This window comes from Cyprinus carpio, chromosome B18 (assembly GCF_018340385.1).
Source record: "Cyprinus carpio isolate SPL01 chromosome B18, ASM1834038v1, whole genome shotgun sequence".
Classification (NCBI taxonomy): domain Eukaryota; kingdom Metazoa; phylum Chordata; class Actinopteri; order Cypriniformes; family Cyprinidae; genus Cyprinus; species Cyprinus carpio.
In genome coordinates, this window is record NC_056614.1 from 22,660,719 (window position 1) to 22,673,799 (window position 13,081).

General features: G+C 36.4%; 1 protein-coding gene across 10 annotated transcripts in view; it reads left to right on the top strand.

Moving 5' to 3' along the window:
* Positions 1-13,081, top strand: part of LOC109108893 (FERM domain-containing protein 4A) — a 141,161-nt gene that overhangs the window by 96,011 nt on the left and 32,069 nt on the right. For all 10 annotated transcript variants that reach the window (XM_042744395.1, XM_042744401.1, XM_042744400.1 and 7 more), the window contains 3 exons: positions 4,825-4,890; positions 11,541-11,635; positions 12,770-12,862. In XM_042744395.1, coding sequence (XP_042600329.1) covers positions 4,825-4,890; positions 11,541-11,635; positions 12,770-12,862 — 254 coding nt within the window. The remainder of the gene's footprint in view (positions 1-4,824; positions 4,891-11,540; positions 11,636-12,769; positions 12,863-13,081) is intronic.

Consider the following 13,081-nt stretch of genomic DNA (forward strand, 5'->3'; position numbering starts at 1 on the left):
CTGGCTTTGTGGTGTCCATGTGCATGTGTGGTCTGTGTGGTGCACTGTCATTTTGTTGTCATTGTGCATTAAGGGGAAGTAATGGTTAAAATGCTCCATTGCTGTGTGTATGGGGTTGTGTCTGGCAGTCTAAATCATCACAAGGACATCAGCCACCTCCAACCATGTTTAATATCTGTGTCTGATATGATCTGAATTGGATGTTCACTAATTCAAATGCTCTTATATCTCTATCTTCTACACGTCTTACTGCTCCTTGACAGTGTATGTGAAGCTAACATGTAGCTTAGGATTTAGTACGGATAAACCGCAATGAAACCCTAAACAGTGCATCAGGGTCAACCTTAAATCTGCACTAGAGAGTGGGTTTATAATCAGATCAGATTATGTTACGCTGTAATCGTCTCTTCTGCAATGTGCATCAGAGTAGCTGCACCTTATTATTAGGGCTGCATGATTTTGGGGGAATCTAATTGCAATTTTGCAATTATTTTGAAAGCTCCAAGTTTGCTGTGCTTGACTTTAGGGCTGCACAATGTGACAATAAAATAATGCTTCACTGCAAAATAAAAAATCAAGTATTTAAGAAAAATATTAGAACATTAATAATAATGATTAACAATAATAATAGTTTACAGTGCAACTGTAAAATTGCATTACTAATATTTATGCCTTTCTTAATTTCAAACGTTAAACCATCAAGCTTTTATTTCGACAGAAAACTGCAGGGAGCCCTTAAAGTTTCTATTTTGTGGACAAATTTGTTGTCATTACAAGTTTGGGAAGATGTTGGGAGGATTATGTTCTCATATGTGACCCAAACTCAGAGAAGATGCAGATATGAGCTTGTGTGGCAGCATTTACTTTGAACCGAGAATGATGGCTCATGGGTTGCTCACGTGTAAAAGAACAAAGTGCCACGCTTCCCTCAGAAACTTCCAGTGTATATAATTTAATTAAATCACACTATGCCATATAATTGTGCAGGCCTTCTATTTTGTCTATAAAACAATGGCAATGATTTACAAAGATTACACTGACTGAAATGTGTGTGTTATGTGATTTTTAATGACATCACAGGTTTGTAGGGCATTGTGAGTGTAGTGTGGCACACTTGAGTTCAGCTGAGGAAGAAGTGACTCACCATTCAGTGATTACAGGCAAGGCATTTTGTAACCCCAGACCAGACGCAGCATACAAACACACTTCTGCTAACACACCATTCCCAGCACCTGATTGTTAGATTCTGGGATTGTGGTTGAGAGCTGTTCACCTCCCCTTCCAGATACACCCTAGTGAGGAGTGTTCTCATTCAGTGGAGCGGAGGTGTGGCATCTTGAGCTTCAGGCTATAAGGATGTGCTCCCATCACCAGCATGCTGTTTGCTTCATTCAATGCCTCAGGTTTAATCTCCTATTGTGTGGTGGGAAGTGTTCCTGTCAAGCCTGACTCAGACCTTAAGAGGTTTAATATGGTGATGTAACCAAACTGCATTGCTTTTGGGCTACCGCAAGGTCGATAATAAAGTTTAACCTTTAAGATTGGAAAGTCAGCCCAATATCAGCCACCACAATCTTTGGCTTCTGGGTTCTGCATCTTTTGCTTGTTATGAGCAGGCCCACATGGAATCTGTGCCCTCAAAAAGCTTCACAGATCTCCACAGAATTGGAACAACCATCATTCACAGTTCTGCACTTCCCACCACACTGTTTGTTTATGAAATGTTTTGGCTGATTTGAATATGCTTTCAGCTGCCAAAAAGTGGGTTATGCTCTGTTTTACTTTGTTTAAATCAATTCCATAGGATTCTGCAGATAAAAAAAAAGGGTTTAATTAGGATAGTACAGGTATGTCTACAAGGATATTGTACTTTGGGGAAGGATTGAGTATTATTTATTTTATTTTAGTTTTTTGTGTTTAATTATGATACGTGTAACCACAAGGATACTGAACTATGAGGATTGTTTAAATAAGAGTTTATTAATTTATTTTATTATTTTTGATAAGTTACATTTTGAGTGGGTGTTGGCTGGGAAATTTACATTTTTTTTAGTCTTTTAGTCTAAAGGAAATCCTAAACTTAAACTCTAGCATGAATGTACAAAACTACATATTTTCCAGTTTGATTTATTAGTTTGCCTAATTGCCTGATCAGCTAATTTATTTTTTAAGAAAGTCCTGTATTACTAGGCTGGTTTCTGTTTCTTAGGGGGTGACAGATGTTTACATAAAGATGCTTTAAAGAGAAGCAATTTGATTTTTGGACAACTTGCAGATCAGTGAGCTGTCATTATCCATCCCCAAACTGAAATATATACTATATATGGTTGTAATGGTGCAGTGGTTTGGATCAATTATGCTACCATTTTTATTCTCATAAATGAATATCATGAAAGTTAGCTGAGCTGACCTAATTGGGTCATGTGCAGCTCCAGGGAAGAAATTAGACATTTAAAAAAAATCATAATTAAAGTCTGGACTATATTCAGGTGAGCCAGTTCATATTGATTTAGTTTTGTCTTTATTATATGGAAATGTGATCTCACTCAGTGGTTGAGGTATAAGAATACAGATGTTGCCTGAGGGCATGTTATTCTGAAGACAGGATATCAACTTTTAGGAGATAGAGTTGGAGTTAGATTCAGTGTTAGCAAGACCAAGAGAAATTCACCAAGCCCCGCTGTAAAAACATCTTCACAGGTCAATAACAAACTCACACCAGTTTGTTCGGACACACACTCATTAATCATGTGGTCTGTCACATGCCTGTGCATTTGAGGTTGTGTAGCTCTACTGAGGAACAAGGCAGAGGAGAAGGGGAAGAAAGGATGTGTTTCTAGTCCTGTGACTCCCCTCCTCCAGTCTTTCCCCCCACGTGTGCGTGGAGGAAATGTGAGCCATGCTGCTTTTATCAGCCTCATTGTTTGTGTTCCTCAGGGACGGCGCTTCCTGATGGCAGCCAGAAGCTCCACATGTTCCCATTCTGATGTCCTTACATACACCATCACACTGAAAAGCTTAAGAAATATCTTGTATTTTTCATTTTTTCCATTTTTCTTTTAACTTGGCCTACATATAGAGTTAGAGGGGGTGGATGAGAGTTTGAAAGCATGGAGGGATAGAATAAGAGCGCGATATAGGCTAGTACACTAGAGAGAGTGAGTCAGTGCACTACTGCATTCTGACTTGTGCAGGATGTATAAACAGGAACCGGATGGAAAGTCCACTGATGGATGTGAACTACCGCCACTGTTAGTATCACATTCACAGACTCAAAATCCCTCTAAACATTTTTTCCTTTAAGAGAAAATAAACAAAAAAATGAAAAGCTCTCTTTAAGGGAAAAGAACAATGGAAGTATCAGGTTACACTTTGGTTCTTTGTACTCAAGTTGTCAAACCAGCTCAGTCCTAAAGGCAGTATAACTCATGTGATGACATGGCTGTTAGTCAGACTCTGTTCTTCACAGATGTGTCCGTCCACCTGCTTGTAATGGGATGTTTACTATACGACTTGGCACAGAAGCAGGGATCTTAAGTAAATACTCACAAAAAGTGTGTGTGAGAGAATGAAAAGCAAGTGGGAGTGAGCAGTGATTTGAGATCAAACGAAAGGAGCGTGCAGACGATAGTAACTCCAGACATATTTCATAGGTGGAATGTCCAGCTGCGCCCTGCGGGGGGAGTTCTGAATGCACATACTCATTTTAGCCTGGAGGAAAGTGTGTTGTTAGTGTGTTTGTTTTTCTTGCAGACTCAAGTTAATATTAATTATGAGCAGTCCTCTCTGGCTTTGATAAAAAGAGATATTCTTTACCATGGCAGATGGCAATCAAAGCACTAATCAGATTGTGCGCTGGTGCAGGTATCTATACGGACTGACATGACACGATCCCTCTTGCATCAATTAGTGATGGTTGAGAAGAGTTTTATATTAACACGGTTATTAACAGCAGCTGTAAGCCGTGATCACTAGGCGGGGATAAATTTCAAATAGAAGCTTATGACATATATACGATACAAAGTGATTTATGTAGTTAAATGCAATTTTGAGTGAATATATTGTCATTGTGCAGTCAGTGTTATTCCAAATCTATATGACTTTCTTCTGCAGTATACACACACACACACACACAAATATATTTTGAATATGTTGACTTTTTTTGTACATAAAATGAAAGTCATTGGGCTCTAGAACAGAATGTTGATTACAAAATTGGTCTTTTTATGTAAAAGCCACTTTAAAAAAAAAAAAGAACGTTTTATAGCACTTGTGGTATAAGCAGTTTCAGATGAACCTGACCCTAAACGACAAGTAAAAGCAAAATAAACTGGTTGGTTGCTTTTATATAAATGGCATAATTTTGTTTAGATGAAAATTAGTAGCCATTATCTCATCTCATTTCTGACCTCTGACCATAAAAGTCTGCAAGAACTCTGTAAGTGAAACAACATGCTTTTCACTTGTTTATTATTTGTTGTATAGCCTAATATTTGATTTCTAAATTTAGTAAGAATTTACATGTTAAGTGTGTCTGCAGTTATATATTTTAACCATGAGTTAAATCAAAATACACTTAAAACATCCCCCCCCCAAAAAAAATGCTACTCAGCATCAGCACTGTGTGAGATAATTCAGTTTAAAAGTGTGTATGTGTGGGAGTGAATGAGATTGAATTCTGCTGCTTGACTGGGAATCGCGCTGCATGTGTGTAAGAAGAGTTTCTATTTTTGTCATGTCACCATGACCTAGTATTTACAGTTGATTTCACCCTGCTGTGAATGCTTTCACTAATCTCTTTCTCTCTCTCTCCCACCACAACAGATGACGGAAGGGCGGAGATGTCAGGTCCATCTCCTGGATGACAGGAAATTGGAGCTCCTGGTACAGGTAAGACAATCTACTTTTTATAACAATCAAAATATTGGTAAATAAGGCCCAAATATGATATTGTAGGTTTTTGATAGATAATTGATTCTGTTTAACTCAATTTACCAGCACAATGTCCAGTATTAGTGTAGAAATATTAAAGTTGTATGACTATTAAAATACATAGGTGTGAAGTTTTGGTGCATGTTTTTGTGATAAAGGCCTCAGATTTCCTCTTGTTTGTCTGGGAAAGGAAATCCTCATTGTTCCTCTGAGACTTAATTAATGTCTTGTGGAAATAGGGGCTCTGTATCGGTGTGCGTGCATGTATGAGTTTGAATGTTTGCTCTGTGTGTGCAAATGTAATATGACTCCTTTATGCCTTTCTTTAGTTCGGCCTGACCTGAACTCTATCATATGTTTGTGCATATGTCTGTCTCTCAAGTGTCTTTTAAACATCAGTACCACAAATAGTCAATCTGGCAGGTTTAGGGTTTAGGTTCCCATAACTACCCAAACCAGCAGCCTCTCAAGTCACCCACCCAATCACACATAGAGCGGCCCCCTCTTGCTCAAAACACTCCATAAATCCTCCTATCAGAACACAAACATCTTCTCTCAGGATGAGTTCAGTTTCCATAACAACACTGTCTGTCTCCCATGCCCAATCATCCCTCAGACCTCAATATAAACAGAAATGTCTCCTCAGCACAGCTTTGTTTCCTCAACACTCACACTCATATGAATTTTCTCAGGAAATCTCTAATCATGAGGTAAACGCTGCCTGTGGCATCTCAGTTACTGAAGACATGAAGAATAAAGTTTTTTAATACTGTTCTATTCTCTTCTGTTTTGTTCTATTGTTCTATTGTTTTTTTCTCATTTATTCTATTCTATTCTATTTTTCCATTTCTTAATTTCCCTGTTCTGTTGTTTTATTATTTAATTACTATTATAGTATTTATTCATATCTTGAATTCGTGTTTATAGTTGTATTTTCATTTTAATTTAATTTGTAGTAATTTTGTTATCTGCTTGTCATTTAAAAAATATATGTATTTCTATATAACTTGAATTTATTTTTGTTTGTTTTAGTTTTAGTAACTTTAGTATTTCAACTTATTTTTGCCTAGACAGTATATCTAATCTTTAAGTTTTTTACATTTTAAGTTTTTAATCTAATGTTTATATTTTATTTCAGCTTATTTCCTTTCTTAAAAAAATGTATAACACTGATTTTGTTCTTTTATGTATTTGTTTTCTTCTGATTACTTTCCATTATATTTTCTATTCTGTTTTATTGCTATCTTTCTTTTTCTTTATTATTGTTTATTATTTTATTCTGTCCTGCTCAGTTAAGTTCTATTTGTCTACTTTCATGCGCTCTCATGCCTGTCAGGTGTGGTTAGGTGACCTGATTCCTCTAGACTCCAATCCAGTTTAAACTCCATCATAGTTGGAGAAATGTAATTTCTCAGCCTCCTCCATCTCTCATTTTCCACACTCTCTTTCTCTACTCTAAAATGCTGGCTAAGTTGATTGTGGTTGCAGTTTAGATCTGATAAACAGAAATCTAGAAAGGAGAGGAGGTGAGAGAGTCCTTAACAATCAGGTAAGAGGATGAGAGAGAGGAAAAGAAGGGATTTCCAGGAAGAGATAGAAAAAAGAAAGGATAAGGCAGAGGGGTAGTCAATGTGTTTCCTCACTCTCTCTACAGTTTATGATTTATTGAGCTGTTGCAGAAACGCTTCTTCCATAATCTTTACACATTTGTCCTACTTTAGTCATGAGTGCTTAGATATATGTTCTTTTAGCATTGGCTAAAAGATTGAGCTTGTTCTTTCTGCTTTCTGACTTTTCTTTTTCCTCCTCTTTCTCTTCCTCCATGTGGGTGGATTTTCTGGAGAAGGTTGTGTAGGTTAATCGTGCCATTGAGAGTTCTGCTGTAATTCCAAGTTAGTTTTTTTCTGCATGTTGCTTGAGGAACAGCACTAAGAGCAATTGTGTTGATGTACCTTACAGGGCAATGCTACAGGATCTTCTGTGCGTTAAAAGTAACTGTTACACTAGATTTTATGTTCTACTCACTTCCATTCATGTGCATGTGAAAGATCATATACGCAAACTTATGTGTGGAATATTACATTTGGAGACATGCATAATTTGGTTGGCAAAAAACATTAGACCAAAGGGGATAACTAACTTCTTGATTAAAATTTAAATGGAGGAAACTCTTATAGTGGCAGTTTTGAATAGCCTTAATTTCTTTTTTAGGAAACCTAAATACAAAATTTAAGATTAGATGTTTTGGTGAAACTGGAGTAGATAGTATTTTACAATTTAAAGTTACTAATAAATAAATAAGTCATTTACTACAACCTTCAATTCCATTGTGAACACATGCCTCATTACCATATGCAAACCAATCATAAATTAACCAACATCTCTGTTGGATCTTTCTGTAGCCTCTATTTTATCTGCTTCCCGTTCCTCCTCACTTCTTTCATGCCTCATTAGAGGCAGTGTACCATTTTGAAGGTTATCATGGATGATCTTACACTGTGCTACTGACAGTATCTTTGTGAATGAATTTATAGTCCCATTAGAGACTGAACATTGTTGCCATCTCATCATTTGTGGGCTTATTTGCATACACTGCAGTAGAAAACATCTAGTTTGTGTTGGCATTTTTTATTTTCTGCCGGCATTTTTGACATGACTTTGGTTTATAATAAGATAGACAGTCTTACAATACAAGAGCTGTCAACAGTCTTGTTCAGACTTTTTCCCAAGTTGTATAATTTTGCTCTGTTTTTCAGCTGTCTAACTACTTGTTAGCATCTCCCACCTGTCTCTCCGCAGCAGGCTGTAATTTTGTGAGTGATGTGCGTTTAGCGTGTTTTCGTCATTTTCCATGGTGAGTCAAAGCAGGTGCTGTTAGTTGGTGGTTCTCTCGTGTCCTAGCTCGGTTCTTCCTTTCAGCTATAATTTACATTGTCTGTCACGAGTTTGACAAGAGCATATTTGGTCTCTCTTGAAGAAGACAGACCTTTGAGTTTGAGGTGCTAGATGATACACTTAAACTACTATAAAGTCTGAGACACTCACTAGATATCTCTTAGATGCCTTTTTTGGCCAAATTTCCATCGAAGCAATTACAGAATGTATTGCGACAAGCATAGTGAAAAAGGAAATCCACGATGGCAGACGAAATGAAAGAAATGTAAGCTAAAATTTGAGAATTATATAACACCAAAAAAATCGAGGAAAATTGTTCAGGCTGTTTGAAAATTTACTATTTTACGCACTATTTGTGTGTGCTGTGTATTGTATTTTATGTGCTGCATATGTAGGGCATTTCAAATCAGCCGCTTGTAAAGTTCCATATCTGAAGGTAACTGGCTGTGTAGACAGCAGGCAACAAGGCAGCTCACTTTGTTTTGGAATAGACCCTTTGTTTCCCACGATTGCACTTCCTTCATAAATTTATTTACCCTGGCTCGGTGTCGGATTAAAAATGTAAACATAAAAAACGTCTGTGTATATACATCTTCAAATTTGAATTCTGTTATTTTAGTGTACAGGCAGCTTTAGAGAAAGACACTATCTAGTCTGCAGTCATGATCAGATCAACATGTGTTTTAGCAGCATAAATCCTGAACAAAAACCCTAGCGTTGCCGTGTGATGAAAGCCGACTCGCATCTCTCATCTCTTGTGATCTAGACCTGATGTGACCTGACGGCGTGTGTTCTTGTCATCGCTCTTCCGTCCTGATCAGACACCCACTGTTTAATGATATTAAATCACAACAGTCCGGATATTCTTCCTCATGGCCACACGTGCTATCACATGCTATTCCATGTGGAAATGTAAGTATAAGTGGCAGAGAGTGTAAGTATAAGTGTAATGGCAGAGAGATGATAGCCATCCCACATTAAATCTCTTAAAACCCTATATACGCTCATATTGATGGCCATCAATGCACACTAACAGGATATTAATAATGCTTGATCTTTCTTATCTATGCATTTCAGAGACTCTTAACACATTATTATTATATCAGTAACTCATAATCAAGTCTGGAGGCTAAACAGAGAGAATGAGGCTGAAAGAGATAAAATATAATGCCATTCTTAAAGAAAATGAACAAGGTTTTAGTTTTAGCCCACTTCATTCTCTCAACTGCACAAACACACACATACACCAACCACAAATGGGTCCAGATTGAAGATTGCGGTCATATTAAACCTGCTTCCTCTTCTTACCGCAGACACACACACTTACACACACTTGCTTCCTAATTGAGGAAGCAAGCTGTTTCACACCGCATTGCTTGGAATGATGGGATTAAATGTGCCAATTGATTGATGTGGTACAGAGTTGCAGATCTCACCTGAAGTAAGAGTTGAACAATCTCACAAAATACTGACTGTTTCTTTTGTGATTAACCACAATGGTAGTGCCATAAAAAATAAAAGAATATCTAAAACAAGGTGTCTTGCTGAAAGCTTGGTTTTGAGATCAGACCTGAATGGAGGGTGGTGAATTAGAGAGGCTCAGTGGTCATTGAGGTTTTTTAAAGCTGTATGAGGATGCTTTGCTTCTGACACAACAGCTCTGTTCCAAAACCTAGTTGGTTGTTATTTTCTGCTCTCTATATAGGCAACTACCGTCTAAGGCGACATCCTCACTGCAATAGATTATTTGAGATGGTCAAGATGGGAGAATGCAGATTCCAATAGTTTAGCCTTAACAAATGTTATTTAGCCATGAACTCTAATGCAGGTTTTTCCAAACTGGGGTTCATGAACCCTTGGGAAAATCAAACATGAAAAGCTAATAATTAGCTAAATAATCAAAAGAAATGTGCAATTAAAATTAATAAATTGAAATAAAAATAAAAAAAAATAGTTAAAATGAAACATTTTTTACATTTTGTTTGTTTACCTGTATGACGTGATTATTTACCAGCATCAGAGAACATTGAAAATGCAAATGTGTTGTTAAATAATTAAAATTAAAATGAAATGGGGCTCAGCTGTCAAAAAAGTTTGGGAATTGCTGCACTAATGATCAATAAATATACATGCCACACATTAATATTGGTGAAAATAGTCCTCTGTTACTTACATTGAACTATTTTGTTGATATTTCTGCATTTGAATAAGTTATTTTTTTAGGCAGCACAATGTTGTGCTTATTGCTGTGCTCTTATGCTACAGTAACTCTAGGTGAAGTGCTATCTAGGCTGGTATCTCGCTAGGTTTTGGAGCTATTTAGAACTACCTTAGTCAAAGCTTTATCTAGAATATGTACATTATAATTAAAAATTTGATAATAAACAGCATAAATAATAATGATTTTTATAATTCTGCTGACTGTAATCTACCCCTTGTTATTTTCTTCTTTGCTTTCTCTCCTCCTTTCCTTTCATAAGCGGAGGTTGTGGCAGTGATTGTACTTTTGCTCCAGGTTTTGCTGTGCTATTTTTAGGGTGTGTGGGTGGGTTGGCTCTCTTATAAAGAGTGCTGTTGCTGTATGTGGGTGTGTGTCTGTATTTATGTGTGTTCTTAATTCAAAATGGTCTGTGTTGAAACCGAAACAGTAATTAAAGTGTTTTAATTGCATGTGTATATCGAGTTCACATCTTGTTTAAATTGATTTAACTATTTTGATCTTTTCAGTGCTTTCGTTCAGTACTTCATTATCATATAATTTTGTAAATAATAAGTGTCCACACATAAATACAGATAAACCTTATGAAAAACTATACAAAAACTGCCAGAGCATTATAAAAAACATATTCATGCATACACACCCCAACATACACTACTGTCCAAGTTTAGATCTGTTTCTTATTATTATTAGAATGATTTCTGAAGGATCATGTGACACTGAACACTTGAGTAATGACTGTTGAAAACTTAGCTTTGGCATCAGAGGAATAAAATACATTTTCAAATATACTGTAGCCTTGGTGAGCATAAGAATCTTCTTTCAAAAACATTAACAGTAATATTTTGTGAATATGACATAGATGTCAAGGAGTCAAGGGAAGTTAAATGTTTTCTACTCATTAATGGTTGTGTGTGGATATATTGGTAGGTTGGTAAGCTGTACACAGATGTCCCAGGACACCAGTGATTTCAGTCTATATGCTCAAAGCCAGTGACACACCCATGGTTTACCACACACTGGCTCTAATACACTTTACACTCACACACACAGGGAAAGCCCCGAGCTTGCAGAAGCAGAGACAGTGTGACAACTGGTGTGTGTCTCTCAGTTGTGCAGATTGTTCTGGGTGTGTGTCAGTGCTGTTTGGTCAAAAACTCTGTATGTCTTTGTATTATTAAAAATAATGACTGATCCTTCTTAAAAGGAAATATTTCAGTTTTATGAGCATATTTCAGATATAGTTTGTGCAGCATATCAAGCTCTGTTCGAGATGCAGCACACACAGACTGCAGACAGACAGAGTCGGCATGAAATTGCAGAGTCACTGCAGTGCATCAATACTCATCAGAACACAACGCTCACAGCCTACCAACTCGCTGACCTTGTGTGTGTGTGTGTATCTGGGTGTATTTGTCTGTGTGTGTAGTGTGTACATTCTAAACCTAAAGATCTATTTTGTGATGAAACCTGTTTTTTTTTCTGTCTCTCTCAGCCCAAGTTAATGGCGAAGGATCTTCTAGACCTGGTGGCATCCCATTTCAACCTGAAGGAGAAGGAATATTTTGGAATCTCTTATGTAGATGAGACGTACGTATACCCAAGACATCCTATTAGATATTACATCTGCCTCTAACCTATGAGAAAAGGTGTAATCATGAACAGTTCAGCTCTCTGACTGTGCCAGGACTGGATGAGTGAAAATGCTGTGATAATTCCACAAGGAAATGATTGGTTTCACTGTTTCTCCTCTCTTCACTTTCTGTGACAACCAGCTCTTCCATTCATCCTACACAGTGTGACCTACCGCTGTGTGACATTTGTTAGTTGTATCTTCGCATGATTTCTTTAAGGCACGCACACACTCCCTCACACTCACTCAAGAGAAGCATTCCGTCTGTTCTCACTGCTGGTGTGCTTGGGGGAATGTGTTATTTGTAGTTCCCAAAGATTTTGAAATGTTGTCTGGTGACCTTTGATCCGCCCCACTGTACATCCTTCCCAACAAGGGGTTGACAGTTTGCATTCGCCAAGGACAACATGCAAATGGACAAATGCATTTCTGTCAGAAACATGCACACAGTGTTAGTTACAGAGGCACAATCATTTCCCTATACAAACACAATTTAAAACACATTGGGTTGTTGCTTGTCAGTGTTACAGCCATCTGTATTAATATGGTTCCACCCAGAGCACTATAATTTTACTCATGTTCTTTAAAAAATCTAAATAATATGTAAATAAATTGTATAAATATTTACGTAATTCATTAAATACTTATATCTGTGTGTATATTTAAATATTTATATAATTTATTAATATATTATTGGATCTTTTTTTATTATTTTATAAAATATACATAAGTAGATAATATACTGTAGTGTACTGAGTAGAATCTACTTTTGGATTTATAATTATAATTACCTGTTTATAATTTATTACCTGTTAAAATTTATATATCAATATACCAATATATATATAATACCAATACAATAGTTTCCTGAGTGCTTTTGAGTGTCTTTTGTCATCACTGGCTAAATTATGCATAAAAATGCACATGCGATGACATCTTGAACATAAAACAGCCCGCTTGGGGCTCATTTTTTTCGCATGATGTTTTATGACGTTATGTGGCACTATGAATGAGACATTGTAAGATGTTGCAAGACATTTCCGGTTGCTGTTACAGATGCTATCAGTCATTTCTCTTGGGCTGTGTTTCAGGGGTCATTTCAGCTGGTTGCAGTTAGATCGTCGTGTTCTGGAACATGAGTTTCCTAAGAAATCTGGACCCATTGTGCTTTACTTCTGCGTTAGGTAAGTACAGCTGCAACAAAACCACAATAAACGTTTATATGTATACACATACATATCTATTATTTGACTTATTATTAATAACATGAATAATAGAAATATATAATAAACTACACATATAAAACATATTACATAAATTTTATTATTATTATTTTATTTATTACTAATACAAATAATATATAATATAAAAAAAATTATAATATGTTTATCTACAGAGAGAAT